Source organism: Hyaena hyaena, unplaced genomic scaffold (genome assembly GCF_003009895.1).
Source record: "Hyaena hyaena isolate Hyena2069 unplaced genomic scaffold, ASM300989v1 scaffold_81, whole genome shotgun sequence".
In the NCBI taxonomy this organism is placed as follows: Eukaryota; Metazoa; Chordata; class Mammalia; order Carnivora; family Hyaenidae; genus Hyaena; species Hyaena hyaena.
The window spans coordinates 3,967,804-3,989,758 of record NW_024080714.1 but is presented as its reverse complement, the minus strand read 5'-3'; the positions used below and the strand labels follow the sequence as shown (position 1 = coordinate 3,989,758).

Sequence of the window (21,955 nt, the reverse complement as noted above, 5' to 3'; positions counted from 1 at the left end):
CCAGCAGTGGGGAGAAGAAAAGTAACCATTTTGAAACATGCCCAGAGCCTTCTGTTTTCGTTAACAAAAACATGTCCTCCAGGGAATCTATTCTACCAGAGCTTAACCAACAGGAGGGTAGGGAAGTGCCCAAGCCTGGTACTTCCAGCCTTCCTGTCTCACTTGAAGGGTAGGGAGAAGGAAGAACTGAGAGAGGCGTTTGTGAAATCACAGCCCAGAGTCACAAGTTCACTAAAAAACTGAGATCTAGGGGTACCTGGCTGGCTCAGTCCATTAAGCATCCGACTTCAGCTCAGGTCATGTCTAATATAAAAATGCCATTTAATCATGGGTGCCTGGGTGGCTTAGTTGGTTAAGTGTCCAATTTCAGCTCAGATCATGATCTCCTCGTTTGTGGGTTTGAGCCCCGCATCAGGCTCTGTGCTGACATCGCAGAGCCGGGAGCCTACTTCACAGTCTGTGTCTCCTCTCTCTGCTCCTCCCCTGCTCACACTCTGTCTCTCCCAAAAATAAACAAACATTTAAAAAAACAGCCTGAGCCCTAATCATAGGCCTATAAAATGCTCCCTCACCCCTACCCCCTTGTTACCACCAAATCAATAGGGCTCCTGCATAATAATGGATGACAACTGAAAGAACTCCAAAACTCAGAGCCTACTTAAGAAAAAGTCTTTACAGAAACCTGAAGACAACAGAGGAGACTCAAACAAGAACATCAGAGGATATTACAGCTTCTGACACCAACAGCTAAAGCAAACAGTAAACACAACCTAGGGTTAGCCAGATTAACATAAAACATCACACTACAGTGACTTATCTCCTTTCCTCTTACTACATTATGTCCAGCATGCAACAAAAAATTACAAGTCATGATAAAAAAAAAAAAAAAAAAACCACAGTCTGAAGAAATAGACCAAAAGTCAACACCAGGTTCAAATATGGCAGAGATTTTGGAACTATCAGAAAAGGAATGTGGGGTGTCTGGGTGTCTCAGTCAGTTAAGTGTCCGACTTCAGCTCAGGTCATGATCTCACGGTTCGTGAGTTCAAGCCCCGCGTCTGGCTCTGTGCTGACAGCTCAGAGCCTGGAGCCTGCTTCAGATTCTGTGTCTCCCTTTCTGTCTGCCCCTCCTCTGCTCATGCTCTGTCTGTCTCTCTCCTTCTCTCAAAAATAAATATAATAAACATTTTAAAAAAAAGAAAGAAAAGGAATGTAAGGTAACTATGATTAATATGCTAAAGCCTCTAAAGGAAAAAATAACAACATGTAAGAAAAGATAAGTAATGCACGTACAGTGATAGAAACTCTAAAAAAGTGTTTATTGCCTTTTTTGCCTTTAGTTTCATCTTATATAAAGGGAGACCTTCTTTCATAGGGTTAGTACTTCTAAAGCTCTGATGCTCTACCTTATGTCTTATACTTAACTCATGATATTTACTGAAAACATAACAGCTATTATTATCATTATAAAATTTATAGCTCTTCTAGGTATCACCAATATGTCATGTACAAGGTTCCATTTATTATAGCAATAAGAATATATAAAATACACAGATATAATCTAACAAGATATAAAGGGCTGCTAAATGACAAAAAAAAATCACAAAACTGTATCAAGAGATATTTTCTTTAGTCCCCTCAGTGAATAGAAAGAGATCTACTATGATTATGGGTTGGAAGATCTAGAAGATGTGATTTTTTTCTGTCTGTTTAATTTATATAGTTACTGAAATTTTCATATATCAATGTTTAATATGGAATTTGGCAAAATCATTGTAAAAATTTATCTGGAATAAACAGAATAGTTTTGAAGTGTTGGAATTGAAAAATAGGAACTCTAAAAGAGCACTTTAAAGTTACAGTAATTAGGGGCACCTGGTGGCTCAGTCGGTCGAGTGACCGACTTGATTTCACTCCAGGTCATGATCCCAGGGTCGTGGGATCAACCCCCACATCAGGGTGTGCTGACAGCACAGCACCTGCTTGAGCTTCTCTCTCTTTCCTCCTGTCCCTCCCTGATTGTGTGCTTTCTCTCTCTCTCTCTCTCATAAATTTCTCTCTCTCTCTCTCTCAAATAAATAAACATTTAAAGTTACAATAATTAAATTCTAAACACATAAATGGATATATCAGTGGCACTGAATAGATAATTTTAGATAATAAAATACTTGGTAACTTACCCTCTGTTTCTGCTGTGACTTTTGTTACTTCTTTTATCAAATACTATGCATTCACAATAAATGTTACAAACCAAAGAAGGAAATTCCACTGGGATTGGAATTATAATTATATTATATCTATATATTAACTGTATTAAATTGATGTTTTAAAATATGGGGTGGGGGGCACCTGGGTGGCTCAGTGGGTTAAGCGTCCAACTCTTGATTTCGGCTCAGGTCATGATCCCAGAGTCATAGGATCAAGCCCTATGTTGGGCTCTGTGTTGAGCGTGGAGCCTGCGTAAGGTTCTCTTTCTCTCTCCTTCTGTCCCTCTCCCCAACTCACATTCTCTCTCTATATATATATAACTAAAAAACATATTTTAAAAATATGGTGTGGATTTCTCCAGATATTTAAGGGTTCTTTAATGACCCTCAGAAAAGGTTTTTTCAAATACATTTTATAATTTAACAGAGAATTCTCTAATAAGGCTTCATTCTATAAATCATCTATAGTTATATAAATGTAGATAAATTATTATAGATTACAGATATATAGATATATCTACTTCTATATTATATTTAGATATATATGAAGAGAATCATATTAATGTGCATCTGTTTACAATGTACTTATGTTGATTAGATTTGTTTCTTTTACCTAAATGTTTGAAACTTTGCCTCATATCTCTTTAAATTCTATTTTGTTATTTCTGCATTCATGATTTTTTTTGTTTGCGTTAGTTTTATTTTGTTTTCCTTTTCCTTTTTTAGTCAACATCTGTTATTTTCTGCCTTGCACCTCTCCCTTCTGAAAACACATTGCTCCTTCATATATCTTATAGAAAATTCTTCTTCCTTCATTCTAATTTCTTTATTCAAAGAGATGTTACATTGCTGCAGAACCCACCCACAGATGGTAGCTGATTGACCCAGAGTTACTGAAGAGGCATCTGCAGAAATTTTCATTCTCGGCTTGCTTGCCCTGACAATAGTGTCAGTAAATTATGCAACATTTCTCCCAAATTACGTGCATGTAAAATAAAAGTTATTGTTTCTGAAGAACATCATAAAATGTACAGGACATTTCTATGACTATATGCACATAGTCCATAGTAAATGGGCTCAATTTGAAATTTGACAGAGAAAAGATGTTAACTAACCTAAAACATTGCTTCTCTGAAAAAAAAAAAAGTTATGGTAGTAAATTTTTCAAACAATGAAAACTTTGGATCTCTAAAAACTTCTGTGGGAAAGGAAGTTTTCACATCCACACTCACTGATTATGTTCTATGCTAAAGTAATACTGTAATCTTAAGATTTAAAAGCATACAGTGGCTTCTAACCCAATAAAGACTCATCAACTTAAAATAAAATAAAATTGGGGCACCAGGGTGGCTCAGTCGGTTAATGATCTCACAGTCTGTGAATTCAAGCCCCACATCGGGCTCTGTGCTGACAGCTCAGAGCCTGGAGCCTGAGCTCGGTCTCTCTCTCAAAAACAAATAAACTTTTAAAAATTAAAAAAAATAAATTAAATAAAAGGAGATTCAATATTCCTCCTCACCTTCTAGCATTATTCCTTTCAACAAGAAACAGTTTACAATAGACTTCTAGTTTTTGTAGTAGGCAGGTGTTATGTGAATAACAAATTCTAAGCACGTGCATGGAATTTCCAGAATAGCTTGTACAGAGAAAACATAGTTCTATATATTTTTTTAAATATGGAAATACCAATAATCATAGAACCAGCTTTCCTAACAGTATGGAAAGCTATTCAAATGCAATAAATATTCAAAATTTAAGAATAAGGGCCTTTTTTTTTTAAAGTTTTTTATTTTTGAGAGAGAAAGAGAGAGAGACAGATCACGGGTGGGGAAGGGATAGAGAGGGAGACACAGAATCTGAAGCAGGCTCCAGGCTCTGAGCTGTCAGCACAGAGCCTGACATAGGGCTCGAACCCACAAACTGTGAGATCATGACCTGAGCTAAAGTTAGATACTTAACTGACTGAGCCACCCAGGTGCCCCAGGAGCCAATTATTGATCACAGAACCCTCACACCCTCAGTGGTCTTGCTGAGCTGAGGAGACAGAAATATTTTGCTAAGTTTTTACAAAACTTTTCTTGAGGTGGCTATTTATCTCATTAGTTTTCAGCTTTTCTTCCTCTTGAATATTGTATTAGCTGATATGTGGTGTCAAAGCAAAATAATGCCTAATTTCTCATGGACTATTTATAAACATGGTTTCAAATTTTGCAACAAATGGGTTTTGTATCATTGTGTTATTGATGTCTGCATTAGTTACACTCTGGTGAGAGAACATAATCTGCAATTTCAGACTTCTAACATTTGTTGAAATTTGCCTTATGAATCTAGTTTTATATATATGCCATGTGTACTTAAGAATAATATATATATTCTGCAGTTTTTAGGTGTGGCATCCACTGAGTCAACTTTATCAATCGTGTTCAAATCTTCTTTATTCTTTTTTCTAGTTTCGTTCAATCACTTACTGGAAGTTACATTAAATTTCCTATTATAAATATGAACTTTGCCAATTTTCCTTATAATTTTGTCAGTTTGCAGTATAAAGTTTGAGATTATGTTGCTAGATGCCTTTGATTTTATTTTATTTTATTAAAATTTTTTTTATGTTTTTATTTATTTTTGAGAGAGAGAGACAGCATGAGCAGGGAAGGGTCAGAGAGAGAGGGAGACACAGAATCTGAAACAGGCTCCAGGCTCTGAGCTAGCTGTCAGCACAGGGCCTGACGCGGGGCTCAAACCCACAAACCGTGAGATCATGACCTGAGCTGAAACCGGACACTCTACCGACTGAGTCACCCAGGCGCCCCAGATGCATTTGATTTTAAAGCAGCTGTGTTTTCCTTACAAATCAAATCTTCTAGCATTATGATAGAATATGATATAATTCTCATCTCAAATGATTTTTTGCCTTAAAGTCCATTTTGGCTGATTGTAATAAAGCTTTATCAGGTTTTTGTTTTAGAATAGAATATGCCTTGAGTTTTCATTTATTTTGAATATCTGAAAGCTTTGTATATAAAATCTTGGACGTGTATTTCAGTGAATTTGTTTTAGATGGTTTCTAATACAGATATCTTTTCTTCCCAACTGGGCTATACCTGCCTTCAATGAAGAGCTAGAACACACCGCACAAGGCTTTCAGTGACTTTAAAAAAATGACATACTTTCTTTGTTAAATTATTACTATATTTTGCATTTGAATGCTTTAATACATTAAAAGGAATAATTTGCATTTCCTGAATGAAATAATATTATGATATTCCCTGACACATCACAATTTTCAATAGTTATAAAGGATAAATAATTCATCATAACATTAAAAAAATAAGGTTAGAACTCAGAAAAAGAATTTTTAAAGTGTAGCAGTAGTGTGTTTAATATTAAGTCAAGAGCTAAAAATGAGCTATTAAAGAATATACAATCTGCAGCCAAATAAGTGGACTGTGCTCTTTCCCCATGGGGACCCAGTGTGCAAACAGCCGCCTCCTTGGTAGTGTATGCAGCCTGTTGATTGTCTGGGTTGCCCTAAGGGACCCTGGGGACAGCCCTTTCCAGTGAACATTGATATTAGACCTCATGCTGTCTCCAGTCTAGGGTCCAGACAGGTATGCCGGGTGCCTTAGGAAAGCCCCAGGGCACAATGGCCAGGGTCCACATTGGCCAAACATAATGTCCATCATGGCCAAGCATCATGTCAATCTGTACCAAGTTGCAGAACAAGGAGGATGTGATTGAGGCCCTACGCAGGGCCAAGTTCAAGTTCCCTAACCACTAGCAAATTCACATTTCCAAGAAGTGGGGCTTTACTAAGGTTAATGCAGATGAATTTGAAGACATGATGGCTGAAAAGTGGCTCATCCCAGATGGCTGTGGGGTCAAATACATCCTGATCGTGGCCCCTTGGACACATGGCAATCTCTGCACCCATGAGAACCTCAGCATGAGGTTCATGCTTGTTAAATTATTAACAGGCTTTCCATGCCTACCAATAAATCCTACTTCCTGTCAAATATATGTGAGTATAAATATATATTTGTATATATATGTGTGTATATACATAAATTAGTTTATATAAATATGTGTGTATATATATATAAACTAAGACCATTGAAAAGAAATGACCTAGATTTGCTTACATATGAATGTGTACTTGGTAAGCGCTTAGTATCATAATGAAACCATTCAATGCTCACTAAATGCTTACTCCAAAAATTTCATGGAAAATTATTCCCTGAAGTTTTGTAAAATTTGTATGAACTATTTTGACTAGCTGCTAAATAATATACACACCGTATACTGTTTGAACATAAATATAAAAACATACATGAAAATTGTTTTAAAACAGCAAAGGAGAGTTCAGTTATTACTGCCACTTAACCAGACCGGACAGGATCAAGTTACAAGTCACTTAGGTTATCCAATGACTCTCTGGTGTGGGGGAAAGTAAAGAATCTTGAAGGGAGGTTAAATCAGAAGACAAGCAACACTTTCTTGTATTTTCATGGTCACAACTAGATCTGGCGGGTCTCTTAACTCTTCAAACAATTTAATTAATTGAGTTTAAGTGACTCATAAAATGCATCAAGCTGTAGTTCATCCAACTTGTGCATCATGAGATCTGTATTAGTTATTAAAAAGCTCTGCAGGATATATCTTCCTTTATCCCATTTTGAATTCTTAACCTTAGATAATAACTAAAGTATTTTCCATAACTTTCATAAACTTCTGTTTATGCTACTTCTTCAGCACTGAAATTTTTTGTTTTTTACAAAGAACCAAACTCTGAGAAAAAAAAAATTCATTGCTATATAAATGAGCCAAAGATGGACTCTGCGTATTGATTCCTAGATTGTTTATATCTTCACTGCAGGCTGAGACCTGTTATTTCAAAAGTTCACAAACCACAAAACACAAAACTTTACACATTCAATTATTTTAAAACTGGCACCAGAAAAGCAGATTTTGAGTCATTTAACACCTTCCTACTTTATATCACTGCAAAACTTGACCAGGCATCTGCTGGCCATTAAGATATAGCCCCATGATGATAAGACCCCACATGCTGTAGCCCTACTGACCCAGGGACTCCACATGGTGTTGCTGAGTGATATCACCTCAAAGCAAGAAGTCCTTTCTCTGATCCCCCCCCCATGCCCACCTCCAGGGGTTCCCTTCCCTCCCATCTCCTAGATAGTGGCCCTCTCTTTGAGCCTCTGGACAGCCTCTTGCTGTGAGGCACTTTCCCCTCTCAGCCAACCTTGTCCAAGTACTGCCCAATTGTGCTGTGTAGGCGTATCTTTTTCCTTGGATTAGTCCCTAAGTCTTTTTAACCTTGACACTCGTTATCAGTCTAGGGCTGTTAAAATCTTACTTGCAAGAAATCTAATTTCTGCTTTTCATGACCTGCCTTTTACACTGGTGGAGAGTTTGAGCAGCCAGCCTCTAAGGAAGAAATTGCTGACGCTGTTGGCAAAATGATGATGGAGTGTTGACAGAAAGACAATGGTAAGTGTCATACCTGGAGGTGAAGGTCTCTGGTGGGTGACAAAAGTGAATAGCAGCAGTCTGTCCAATTGAGATATGGAATATCTCTCTACTGCTCTATAGCTTTTATGTTAAACTCTGTATCAAATAGATAACCAAAAAAACTCTCAGCCTGACTATCCTTCTTGATTTCCTGCAGCAATGTCTTCATGGAGGTCAATACAATACATGATTGTATTATCAACTACTGTCAAGTATGGATTTTAGAAAAATACACTATTTAAAAATTTCTATATATTTATTGGGATAGCTACATAAGTACCAGTTTTGTTTGCATTGCATTCATATAAATACGAGCTTGATAAATTTAGTGCCATAAAAATAAGATAATTCTCCTAAGGAAGTCTTATGATTCTCCTTATCAGAGGAAAGCTCATTTATACCAGTGTTTTATTAGCCCAGGTTTTTGTATTTTTATTTATTTATTTATTCATTTATGTGTGTATTTATTTATAAATTTTTATTTATTTTTGAGAGCTAGAGAGCACAAGCAGGGGAAGGGCAGGTAGAAACAGGATCTGAAGCAGGCTCTGACCCGTCAGTGCAAAGCTCTACCTGGGGCTCGAACCCATGAACCGTGAGATCATAACCTGAGCTGAAGTCGGACATTCAGCCAACTGAGCCACCTAGGTGCCTCAAGCCCAGGTTTTTCAAATGGCTGCCACCACCCAATGCAGGACTCTTGTTCTTTTATCAGAGTTGTAATGATTTTGTGGTCTCACTGCATGCATTTTTTCTTATGACATCAGAGCATTTTGCTGAGATTATCTCTGCAGAACTGAACGCATGGTTATAGTTAGTTGCTAGCCTCCAGAAAGCAGTGAGCTCCTGGGGTGCAGAAGGGCCACATCCATCCTGGCACCCCCATCACATCCTCTGCACCAGGTACCCAGAAGATACCCATCATTTTTACTGATTTGCTTCATTGAATTATTGTTAAGCTTCCTCAAGTCCTTTTTGGTAGTAAGTTATATACATAAATAGTGCCTTTAAGTCAGATACCACAAAAAGTGTCAGTACCTCTTGACATTGAAATAGAATATTTACTATTATTCTCCTAGTAGAAGATAAGAGCCTATGTTATTTTTTTTATGAATATATTTCTTTATTTGGATGCTCACAAGAATGGCACATTAGCACTATCCTTCCGATGTGCTAAAGAATACATAGATCTGACCTGCGCAGTGGCAGGGAACGGGGGGCAGGGGGGAAGAGGGCTCTCAGAGCTGGTACCAACTGTCCCCTGAAGACACCTCCATTCACCAGTGAGGACGTTTCCTGGACTCCAGCATCCCTGCTGTAGCTTCCAGTCAGGCCTCCAGGACTCGCCCAGACTTCTTCATTCCAGCATCAGCTGACCCTCCTTTTTCTTGCCACTGTGGACTCCTTCAAGACCTGGGTCAACCGCCCCATGTCTAACTTGCCCGGGTAGCTTCTGGAATTCTGCAGCTTTGGTATGCTGCTGCCCTGCGACCCTCAGGGGCACGGTTAGGTTAGGAGTGGGGGGAGAGGGGGAACATCACGTTACCAAGGCAAACGGCAGGGGCAGATTAGCACATGACACTTGGACACACACCTAACAACCTCACAGGATACATGCTTTCTCCCCAAACATGACACGATCCCCACAGAGAGCAAACACGTATGGAATGACTGTGTACACCAGGCACAAGGGATACAAAGTGAACGGTGTTTACATCCATCATGTCCTGCATACAACAGGAAGTTAGTGCCTGAAAACTCGAACCAGAGCTCTCTCCTGGCTCTTCCCTGCCTTTGAATGGTGTCACCATTGTGTCTCCGCCTGTTCTTGGCATTAGTTCACTTTTCAAAAGGGAGGATAAGGTGGCAGAGAGTGTAGAATGGGAGATTGGGCTGGGTGGGGGATTAATATATGGATAACGACCTGTAAAATAATACAAAAATGCAAAACCCAGATTTAGTACTATAATATTAACAAGAGAAGGTGGCTGGAGGTACTACATGCTAACACAGACGCTATGATACACACCCCCAGGGGGAGGACTCAGGGAGGAGGGGGCGCAGGCCACCGGTTTAGACTAAGAGCCTTTCAATGGACTGCTGAATGGACTGGATCTGCTGCTTCAGCTGTGAGCCTTCTTTAGTGGTGACAGAACAAGCGACGACGGGCCTGGAGACCCCGCAGGCCCGGCCCAGGGCCTGCTTGGAGCGCACAAACACGTAGGGCACGTTCTTATCCTCACACAGCAGCGGAAGGTGTAGGATGATCTCCAGAGGCTCAGCGTCTGCCGCCATCACAATGAACTCAGAGATGCCTCTGTTGAGTGTTTTGGTGGCTTCGTTGGCTCCTTTCTGAAGCTGCTTGTAGTTACATGACTGCTGAACAAGGTCCAGTAGTTTCTTGGTGAGGTGGGCATCTGCAAGGGGGTAGGCCTTCGGACTCACATCAGCCTCAGTCATTGCGTCCGCCTCGGTGGTCTTGTTATTTTTTATAACTAAGAATTTCATGTCAAATGTCAGTACATACTCATTTCCTCAACAAAATGTGCTGAAAATTCTACTATTTATAAATAACCATTGTAAGCCCTAGGGGGAAATGGTAAATATGACAAAAGCTTAAAGAATAGTGAGAAAGAAATAATGGATCATATCAAGAGTCTATTGAGTGGCTCTGACTTTCTTGTCCTTCCTCAGAGTATGATAAATCAGAAGAATGGTAGTGAATGTGGTCACATTCTTTGTCCTTTAACTGAATCTCTTCAAGCACCCAAAGGAGGCCTGGAAATAAATGTCATTTAGGTAAATAGAGGTGAAGGTGGGAGTAAAACACAAATCTATTTCTCATAATTAAAGAAAAAATTCGTTATGATAGGAAGAGACTCATGAAACAAAAACCAAAGTTATTATGGAGTTTTAAAGACTGGATCATGTAGAAAGTCTTTATTCAGGGACTACGTTTGACTTGCTCCAAAAAGTCTATGAGATATCAGGGAATTCAAGATTCCAGGGTTCCAATCCACATACCCCCTCATGACATAAGGAGAGTCACTCTTTCTTGGTATTTTATGTGAAGCTGTAGAGAGTGTGCAAGAGAGATTGTAAGTACCAATATTTGCTAACCCCTTTCTTCTTCCTCTACCTTACTAAATATTAAATGATTATTCATATCCATACTTTCCCACATAGGAAGTACAGATTTAATACATGATGCTAGGAAACAAATTTACACTGAACATAAAACATAGTAGTTTTACTCAGTTTAATGTTTAGTGTTATTCATAAGGGAACCTACTTCTCTGCCCCGCAGCCACCCCGTAGCTTTCCACTGGGCTTGGAACAGCAGACAGGTTGCAGAGTCGGCCTCAGCCACCTCACCCCTCCCGCCTCTCCTCCTCCTTACCTGTTCTCAGCACATGCCGGCCTTCTGCCTCCCAGGAGTCTCCTGGGTTCAAGCCCACCTCAGGGCCTTTGCATTTGCCATTCACCCTGCCTACATGCTTTTATCCTAGATTTTGCATGGTTGTTTCCCTCTCATCAAGTCCCAGTGCCAGTGTTGCCACCTCAGAAGAGACAGCCCTAATTCACCCAGTCTGTAGTACAAACTCCCGGTGTGGCCACTTTCTTTCCATTGCTTTGTTTTGTTCTCTTCACAATACTTCCTAAGATCTGAAATTCTTTTTTTTTTAATGTTTTTTTAAATTTATTTCTGAGAGAGAGATGAGCAGGGGAGGGTCAGAGAGAGAGGGAGACACAGAATCTGAAACAGGCTCCAGGCTCTAAGCTAGCCGTCAGCACAGGGCCAGACACGGGGCTCGAACCCACAAACTGTGAGATCATGACCTGAGCCAAAGTCAGACACAACGGACTGAGCCACCCAGGCGCCCCAAGATCTGAAATTCTTAGCATATTAGTTTAGTTACTGTCTATTTCCCCTACTATAATGTGAGATCTAAGAGACCAAGGATCTTGTCTATCTTGTATATTAGTTGTTTTTCAATAAATACTTGTTGAATGAATGAATGTATGAACATGATTCCATCCTACTTTAAAATATCTCTAAAAAAGGATAACATTTTAACTGTCTAGTTGAACTAATTGTAAGGAAGATTTTTTTAAACAATTTTTAAAGTTTATTTATTTATTCTGAGAGGGAGAGAGAGCACACAAGGTGGGGGGGGAGGAAGCAGAAAGAGAGGGAGAGAGAATCCCAAGCAGGCTCTGCACTGTCAGCACAGAGCCAGATGTGGGGCTCCATCTCACAAACTGTGAGACTGTGATCTGAGCCAGAACCAAGAGTCAGACACAATTGAGCCACCCAGGTGCCCCAGGAGGATATCTACTTCAAAATCCTTATTTTTTTTAGCTATTGCTTTTTTTTTTCCTTATTCTGTTCTTAGAGAAAATATCACATATTTGAAAATTTTTTTCCCAGATTAAGTAATTTTAGCTTCTTTAGTCTCCTCTCTTGGGATTTATGTATTAATATTCTAACAATGCAGATGTCTGGTTCTCCCCTGAATCCTATTCAAGTTTTCTACCTTGCTTTAAAATTTAGAAGCTTGTAAAACTAGCCATTATATGAATAATGTTCTCACCAGTGTTGAATGTGTATGAATTATCATTTAATACACAAAAGGGGTAGGCTGCTGGCTAACAGCAATTTATTTCCTTTGTCTCTTTCTAGTAAAAATTAGAATTTTATTACTACAGTATACACGCATGTCAAGATATTAAATTAAAGTTATATTCCTTACAGTCATAATTTCCTAGCGTCATCATTTTTTAAAAGAAATAAGGGTGGCTTAATGTTTCCAGACGTTTAAAATGTAGCTAAGTAACCTTTAAAAATGTGAGTAACGATAAACAAATGTTTTCCTCAGATCCTAATTGACAATTAATCCCTTTTGTCCTTCCTTCTTTGTCATGAGCTTCAACAATATTATGTTCAATTTGTTGAGTGGTAACTGACATCTGGACTGCACAAATCTAATCAATGGCATTTGACATTCTAGAGTTGCTCATGGCATGCTAGATGCCTCGTCACGTGTGAAGCACAGTCTTTTAAAGAATCCCAAAGAGATTAAGGTCTCTGGTATGAATATGGTTACAAAGTTATTTTCTCTGCATGTAGAAAGGATATCATCATGTAGTAGTAAGACCTCTGATATATTAGCCATGTCCTTTCTGATACTAAATAGGTTGCATAGAAAAGAGCAAAAGGTTTTCTGAGAATGGTACGTCATTGGTCCCATTTTTTTTTTTTTTTTTTTTTTGCTGAAAATGAACATCTGTCCTGCCTTTTATATTTTTATCAAAGTCTTTACTGTAGGAAATTTTTTTAAGCAACCAGAATCTGAAGACTTATGGATAAAAAATGTATAAGGCAGAAAGAGAAATCTTTCTGTATGAAAAAAAAAAAAAGGCTGCCACGGATTCTTCTTAATACCTGATTCTTATTTAATGATATCTTTGCTCTTTTTCTTTCCCTGCATGGAGGGTGTGTGTGTACATACACAGGATTTCTGAGCAGATCCAAATGAAAAAAGAGAATGGCTCCCAAATGCAATCTTTCTGGTTGTATTTATTGAACTACCACTGCGTGATACACCTTCTTTGAACATAGCCATCAACATTGATCTGTCTCACACCCTCTGTGTTTACCTAAATCATTTGCTTGGTTTCCAGAGTCTTTCATACTTGGGCCTTAAAGTATCCAACTTAATTTTCCAATAAACTCGCAATACATATTCTCCACTAGTGTGCTGCCCCTAGGTGCTCATTCCTATGAACAGACTTCTTACTCCTTCATTCTCCCCTGCTCTCTTGCATACACTTCCCTCTCTTGCCCAGAAAATATCTCCTTCCCACCATGGTCTCCATCTCTCAAATTCCAGACCACATTTTATCTCTTCCCTGATCTGCATCCTTCTCACTCCTAGTAACCCAACATCCTCTACCCAGATGGAGTCCCTGTTAGTTTTCCTCTTCCTAGAATCTCAGAATTGTTCAAAATTCAACATTTAGGTACACATGTACTATTTGTTATTTCACACATATTATTCACATCCCTCAAATCTTTCTATAAATTCCTAAAAATCAAAACACCACGTCTTAAACTTTTTCTCTCCCAAAACACACAACACAGGATGGCTTTTGACCTGGAGTGTGTAGAAGGGGAATTCGAAGTATCTCTCAAGTCTATCAGCACTATAGCTAGAGTTGGTGGTAAACGAATGCATCTGTTGATTGAGTTGTTATAAATAAGTTTTAAATTATTATGTTTTTAACATTTATTTATTTATTTATTTATTTATTTATTTATTTATTTATTTTGAGAGAGAGAGAAAATGTATTGTGAGCAGGGAGGAGTAGAGAGAGAGAATGCCAAGCAGCCCTACACTCAACACAGAGCCTGATGTGGGGCTCAATCCCATGAACTGTGAGATCATGACGAGCGGTAATGAAGAGCCAGTTGCTTAGCCAAATCAGCCACCCAGGCTCCCCTTAAATTATTATGTTTTAAGCGATGAAAAGAAGTGACAAACAATGGTGTGGAGAGAGGGGAAACAGTATTTTGGATAAGGACATGGTAAAAATACAGAAGCCCAAAGTAGCAATTGGGGGGGGGGGCTTAATAATTTTTAAAATACTTGCAAGTATATAATGCACTATGTTACCTGTTTAGAAACATTTAGTGATTGGTTTAAATCATCTCCACAAGCCATTTATAAGCCTGCAAGCCAATGGTGCGTGGTTTATCTGGTCAGCAGATGAGATGTTGAGTGTTAGTTCTCACCAGAAGGACTAGCATCTCCTGAACACAGCCCAGCCAATGCCGGTCAGACAGCCATTGTCCCATAAGTACTTAGTGACGAATTAAGCAACTAATGAATTTCTAAATATTTAAACTAGGAGCATTGATACTGAATAGGTTCTAACTATTTAGGCTTAATTCAGTTTTCTTTATTTTTTCTTTTTCTTTTTTTAATGTTCATTCATTTTTGAGAGAGAGAGAGAGAGAGACAGAGTGAGAGTTGGGGAGGGGCTGCGAGAGAGGAAGACACAGACTCCCAAGCAGGCTCCAGTCTCTGAGCTGTCAGCACAGAGCCTGACATAGGGTTCAAACCCACGAACTGGAAAATCACGACAGGAGCTGAAGTAGGACATCCAATCGACTGAGCCACCCAGGCACCCCTAATTTAATTTTCTTAATAAAATGTGCTAAAATTTTAAAACCTTAGCAACTGTGGAATTATAGAAATGACTATTTCAAGTTCCACTGATAAAAATTTTTAAATGTTTACATTTTAAAAGTGCTTGGAACCAAGCCAAACCAAAAAAACTGTCCATTAGAAGAAATAGTAACTCAATATCATTTAACACTGGACAATAACTTGAGCCTAATGTACTGTTCCTCCAGAATGGACATGTCGATCCATAAGCCTGGAAAGCAGAACCAAAATTAAGAGATGTGTTCAAAGACAAAACGTTAAACTGTAAATGATATGAGCCAAGTGATATGAGTGAAGGTAATAGCTGCTGATAAGTATAAGTTTGTATTACATAATTGCTATTCCAGCTTCCACCATCATCAATATCATTATCATCATGGTTATCATCCAGAGTGTCTGCCAGAGTGGTGAGAACTGACCACTGACAGAGAGCCAAGGCACTGGGAAAGGTGGGGGTCCAATCCTTCAAGTACAAACCAGGAAATCCCTTCAACAGGACTCAGGATACCAAGGACAGAGCAAGAGCACAGCAAGACAGAGTTACTGACCCGAGGTCCTCAATGCCCAGCACGAAGGTCCCTCCAGCAACATGTGGCATGATTGACTCCAGGGGAAGAAGGGAATGCAGGCGTGGAGTTAGAGGTTAGATGGGCTCAGTGGCTAAAGATTTTAGGACTATGAAGAATGGCAAGCAGGCCAGGCCATTGCAATAAACCAAGCTATAAGGCTGAGTTTAACATTTTTAAATTATAAACCTCTTGATTCAGAATGTATGGTCTGCACATTCCTTGAGGGCTGACACCACATCCATTCGTTCACTCTGTATCCTGAGCCCAGAACAACACTGGATATAGAGAAAACATTAAATAAAATATTTGTTAAAGGAATAAATCACCAACTGTTAATAATCACTGACTAACTCAACTCTAGTTTTCTTTGTATTCATAGTGCATTGGGTATCAAAAAAGTTTTAAGTTTAGTATATGGTGACTGGTTACACACAACGTATCGTTGTTTTTCTGACACCTAACATTTCAAGTGAAAAATAAAAAGCTGAATCCAATTTCTGATCATCCTAGAAACATACGTTCTGATCATCCATAGAAACATCATCCTAGAACATACATTCTCTTCCTCTTGGAAGAGAAAAAAAATTTTTTTCTTTGCTTATTCTTTTGGCTTCTTTTTACTCTCATTTTTACAACGATAAACAGTCTAATCTACTCTACATAAAGTAGGCAGTGCAAATAGATCAAAAGAGCAAATCTAACCTCACCATTTTCCTGTTTAAACCTTTCTGTTAAAGGTTGCCATTGGCATTTGAATGCATCCCATATGCAGTTTACCAGAACCATGTTCCCCCACACCCCGCCCATCAAGGAGCTGGAAAATGAGTGCCCAGCCTTACCCACCACTCTCTGTTCCTCTTACCGTTTTGCTCTTTCTTTCCTCTGACCTTTGAACATACTCTGTCTAGAAAACATTTCCTCTTTCTTTTCTATCTATCTAACTCCAATACGTTCTTCAATCTCAGATGAAGGGAAGGCCTTTCTGACTTCTCCCTACACTAGGTTACGTCTCTGTCTTAGTCTGTTATGCCTGTTATAACAAAAATACCATAGACTGGGTGGCAGAAATTTATTTCTTACAGTTCTGGAGGCTGAAAGGTCCAAAATCAAGGAGCTGGCAGATTTGGAGTCTGGTGAGAGCCCACTTCCTGGTTTATAGATGCCTCTTCTCACTATCCTCACATGGTGGAAGGGCCTAGGGGCCCTGGGGCCTTCTTTAATAAAGGCACTAACAAGGACTCTGCCCTTCTGATCTAATCGCCTCACAAACGCTCCATCTCCAAATATCATCACACTGGGGTTTAGATTCCAATATATAAATTTCAGGAAACACAAATATTCAGTCTATAGCAGCTTCCTTGATATTTGTATGCATGCTCAGGTATGGTGGGGATAATGATCTATAAAATACATCACATTTGATTATTCTTGCTTAATTCTCTGTTTTCCCCACAGACGTGGTGCTGTAGGTACCGTAAGAACAAGACCCCTATCTGCCTTCTTCATAGATGAATCCCCTGGGCCTAATAGAATCTGGCAACTTGTACAAAATAAACTCCTGAATGAATGAATGACTGATGTATGACCTCACTGGGGCTGCATTCTCCCAACCTCTATTCTGCCAGCCTCTATTCTCTACTTTTCCCCCAGCCCTCTGTATTTTGAAGTAAATATTTTGTAAAGGTCAATTTGTATCAAGTTAATAATCTTCCCTGTAAGCATCTAAACAGCACACTCTAGTGCTTATTATTATGTTAAAAGCTTTTTATCATCTTTATCTTTTAAACTAATTTTAATATTAGAAGAACATTTTAAAAGAGAAATATGTAGTCACTTCTAACAACTGGAAACATATGCCCTAAAAATAAATACTCAAAATCAGGAAGAAAAGAATAACACAGTTTGGCAGATTATTAAATTACTAGACTCAATCTGTTTTATATAATGCCTGTGGATAATATTTGGTCTATCTACTTATTTAGTATTTTCAAATTCTGACTTTTGTGATTAACGATGTGATCTTAATGAACACTTAAAAGTAATAAATGAGGGGCGCCTGGGTGGCTTAGTCGGTTAGGCGTCCGACTTTCGCTTAGGTCATGATCTCGCAGTTCGTGGGTTCGAGCCCCGCGTCGGGCTCTGTGCTGACTGCCAGCTCAGAGCCTGGAGGCTGTTTCAGTCTGTGATTCCCTCTCTCTCTGACCCTCCCCTGCTCACGCTGTCTCTCTCTCTCTTTCTCTCTCTCCTAGAAATAAATAAAACATTAAAAAAAGTAATAATAATAAATGAAAGTATTTAATAATGTATTTTTGTTATTACATTATAATCATAAGAGAAAATCAGGCTAAGTAAGAGTATTCTAAGATGTTAACATAATTTTATTTTTCTTTCAATTTTAATGATAACTAAGGTCTGAATTACTCAAAGATGTATTTTTTCATAAAAATATGCACAGATCTCATTCATGCTTGCATTATTCAATCTGCCTGAATAAATCTGTCACTTTTAATAATATGTTCAATATTTCAGCATCTTCAATTATTTCCACCTGGCAGTCTTTTGACCTGTAAAAGTTATTAAATCAATAATGTCTTGCAGCAAAAGATTATACTAATCACATTTTGAATGAATTTAAAGAAAGACTGGGAGAACACTTAAAAATATGAGATAGACTAGGTATAAAATGAAAACTCCAGAAAAATGAAAAATAGACATTATTTCTCCTAAACTGACACATAGTTCTTACATGTAAATATGTGAAAGTATGGAAACCAATTACATGATGCTAAAGCACATTTTAAAATACCATCTTATCTGACATGCCTATTTGTCTTAAAATTTTGTCAAAACGCTATCATAAAAAATTTCTGAAGTACATTACAAAGTATTTTGAAAAAGCAATAAAAAATAACTGTCTGAACCCTGTATTTTGATGAAAAGTAGATTATCCTAAATATAATTGTCATCTGGGAGTAGATACATTATCATCTTCTTCCTATGACTCACTTTTGCGTCATATGTAGCCTGATTTCTTTTATTTTCTCTTTTCAACTGAGTTGGCACTCATGGCCCCAGGAGTAGAGAGCAAAGAAACCAGTAGTCTTTATAAAGGTCAGTCTTAGTCATAGATAAAGGAGATGGACATCTATGGGGAACGATTTCAGAGGCATCAAGCGAGGTTCCTGTTCCTAAAATATCTTCTCACCAATTCCAAAAATTTATTCCACAAGATCTATTACCTCCATTAGGGATGAGACCAAAAGTATAAGTTCTCCAAAGACAAGACCCTTTGACTTAAATCTATAGTGATATTTACTGTCAAAGTAAACCTTCTATGTAGATGTAGATAGTTTATATTAAGAAAGGCAGAGAAGAGAGGGAGCAAGATACAAAGACTGTGGGTACCCAACATGGATAGAGTTGGTGGGAGGGTATCAAACCTAACGGTACTGTCTTAGGAATCAGATACAACTGGACTTACGTTATCTACCCTCTGTGAGCCACAAGAAAAACATATTTAAAATGAGAATCAAGGGGCACTTGGGTGACTCAGGCAGATGAGTGTCCAATGTCAGCTTAGGTCATGATCTCCCAGTTTGTGAGTTCAAGCCCCACATCAGGCTTGCTGTGTCAGCCTGACAGCACAGAGCCCACTTTTCATCCTCTGTCCCCTCTCTCCGCCTCTCCCCTGCCTGTGCTCTCCTCAAAATAAATAAATACTTTTTTAAAAGTGAGAGTCAAAAAAGTACCAGTTTTTGAGGGGCTTTTTGGAGGGGAAAAGGGGGTTAAATGGTTCAAATGAGTCTATACTATGTAAAATGCTTAGCTTACTGCCTAACACAGAGAAGGTCCCCAATTATGTCAGTTGCCATAATTATTCTCATTTCTGAAAGTAAAATAGAAAAATTCTCATGGCAGATATGTCTGGTATAAGTGGCTATATACCCAGACAAATCATGAAGGAAGGTTAATCAGACTAGAGAACATTAAAGATTGCATCCTGTCAGAAACTCCGGTCTTATGATGATTGTTTAACTAGCTCTTCACCTGCTGATGCAGATCTATTCCACATCTGTGGAGAAAGAGACTTTTTATGTATTCTGCAGAATGTTTTATTCTTACAGCAGTTCAATTCAGTGAAAGCTATATTTGGCACTTGGTATAGACTATCAGGCAGAATGTGCTAGATCCCAGTAAGTAGTGCTTTCATTTGATAAGTCCATAGGAATAAAGCTTTTAATTAAAGGAATCATACATTAGGCCAGGATTGGGGGGAATAAATCCTCAAACAACATATGTGAACAGGATACTGAAAGATGGAAAAAATAATTCACTCTTAGAGATGCCAGTACACATATAACTAATGTGACAAGAGTCCCCTCAGAAAGCCATAGGAAGGGCCATGAGGTAAACTGATACATAATGCCAATTTGTTCAGGAAAGTGGCTGCATGAAATATAGGAAAATATCAAAACAATAAGAATTAGACCATTAGGTATTTTGAGCCATGTCCATGGGAAAAGCACCTACTCCCCAGCAGTGGAAAAGTATGGACCATGCCCTCACAGCTTAATACCAAGCTTAAATAATCACAGGCAGCACCCCTCTTTTTTAAACCAAGCTCTATGCCCAATGTGGGGCTTGAACTCACAAACTTGAGATCAAGAATCACATGCTTTACCAACTGAGCGAGCCAGGCACCCCCACAAGCGCCCTTTTGATAATAATTTGTTTATTCTAGAAGGTTTTCCTACCTGGGCAGAATGTACTGGCTAAAGAAAAAAGTATTTAATTCAGTTGACAGTTTATTTTTTAAGTGAAGTGAAAATATTCACAGCCGACTCACCTCAAGGAAACACATTATAGATGGAAGGAAAACAAACCACAATTTGTCTTTAGTTGGGTCTTGATTCCTCAAACCTAGGCATCTATGAAGTTAACTAGACTGTGAGGAAAGTACACAACTGCTACCTCAGGAAACCTACCTACTTGAAACCAAATAAGAGAAGACAGATCCGTCTCTCACTCACTTCTGCAGCCCAAATTCCAAACCCAAGTCTGGAAATTACCACTTCCCTACACTAAATAAACAGGAGGAAAAGAATACGAGAAAGTTAATGCTGAGAAATAATTGTAGTTTATATAGAATTTTTTGGTTAATTCTAAGGCAAATAAAATTGTGATGTTCACATGATAATGACTTTTGCATTCTATTCTTCTTGGGTACAACTTAACTGAATCATATGCTACAGTGGATGATGGTGATATCTGACACAATGTTTTTTCATTGGCTTTTGCTTCTTGGGTATCAGACTCCCCGGGCAGGCATTCCACACTGTTTTCATGGTCCTTAGACTTTCTTGAGTTGCTCCAGAGAAGGCTCCCTCTACTTTGTGTCCTCCTATATATAACTCAAAATTAAAGAGAGACACGTGTTCTTCTTTTAACTTTTATTTATTTTTGAGAGAGAGACAGAGACAACGTGAGCAGGGGAGGGTCAGAGAGAGAGGGAGGCACAGACTCTGAAACAGGCTCCAGGCTCTGAGCTGTCAGCACAGAGCCCAACGCGGGGCTTGAACCCACGAATCATGAGATCATGATCTGAGCCAAAGTCCGACACTTAACTGACTGAGCCACCCAGGCGCTCCTAAACAGAGACACTTTTAAGGATAGTATCGCAGAGACTTACTTTGATGCAGTCTTTCTAAGGAATTGTCATTAGTTTCATCAAGCGTCTTCCCATGCGGCATTCTTCCAAGTCTCTCTTCTTCTGGCAGTAACTGTTTTTCTGCTCCTTTCACTTAACTTGCAGTTCACTGCCAAGTCTTCAGAAGAAAGGAAGCTTTTCGTGGGAGGGTTCAATTTCAACACCGATGAGCAGGCTCTGGAAGACCACTTCAGCAGCTTCGGTCCTATTTGTTAAGTGGTCATTGTCAAGGACCGGGAGACTCAGTGATCCTGGGATTTTGGTTTCATGACCTTCACCAACCCAGAGCATGCCTCACATGCCATGAGAGCCATGAATGGAGAGTCTCTGGATGGTCGCCAGATCCATGTGCTCATGCAGTCAGCCAGGGAAACCAGAGGGGGTGCCTTTGGGGCCCATGGGCATGGTCACAGCTACTCTGCAGGTGGGGACCACGGCTATGGGAGTGGCAGATATAACTGTCGGCCTGGAGGATATGGATATGGGTATGGATATGGGTATGGATATGGATATGGGTATGGGTATGGGTATGGGTATGGGTATGGGTATGGAAGGACCAGAGACTACGGTGGTCAAAGCCAGGGCGGTTATGACCGTTACTCAGGAGGAAATTACAGAGACAATTACGACAACTGAGATGAGGCATATGCAGCTAATGTAAATACACAAGGAATAAAACTTCTGATCCAGGATCCTCCTTCCAAATGGCTG

At 38.9% G+C, this 21,955-nt stretch overlaps 1 protein-coding gene and 2 pseudogenes across 1 annotated transcript; 2 read left to right on the top strand and 1 right to left on the bottom strand.

Moving 5' to 3' along the window:
• Positions 1-5,632: 5,632 nt before the first annotated feature.
• LOC120233050 lies at positions 5,633-5,757 on the top strand (annotated as a pseudogene).
• A 3,799-nt stretch (positions 5,758-9,556) lies between these two features.
• Positions 9,557-10,210, bottom strand: LOC120233043 (NHP2-like protein 1). The gene has a single exon (XM_039234118.1). It carries the CDS (start codon positions 10,194-10,196, stop codon positions 9,810-9,812), a length of 387 nt encoding a protein of 128 aa, XP_039090049.1. The 5' UTR covers positions 10,197-10,210; the 3' UTR covers positions 9,557-9,809.
• An 8,392-nt stretch (positions 10,211-18,602) lies between these two features.
• LOC120233028 lies at positions 18,603-21,909 on the top strand (annotated as a pseudogene).
• The last annotated feature ends 46 nt before the right edge of the window (positions 21,910-21,955 follow it).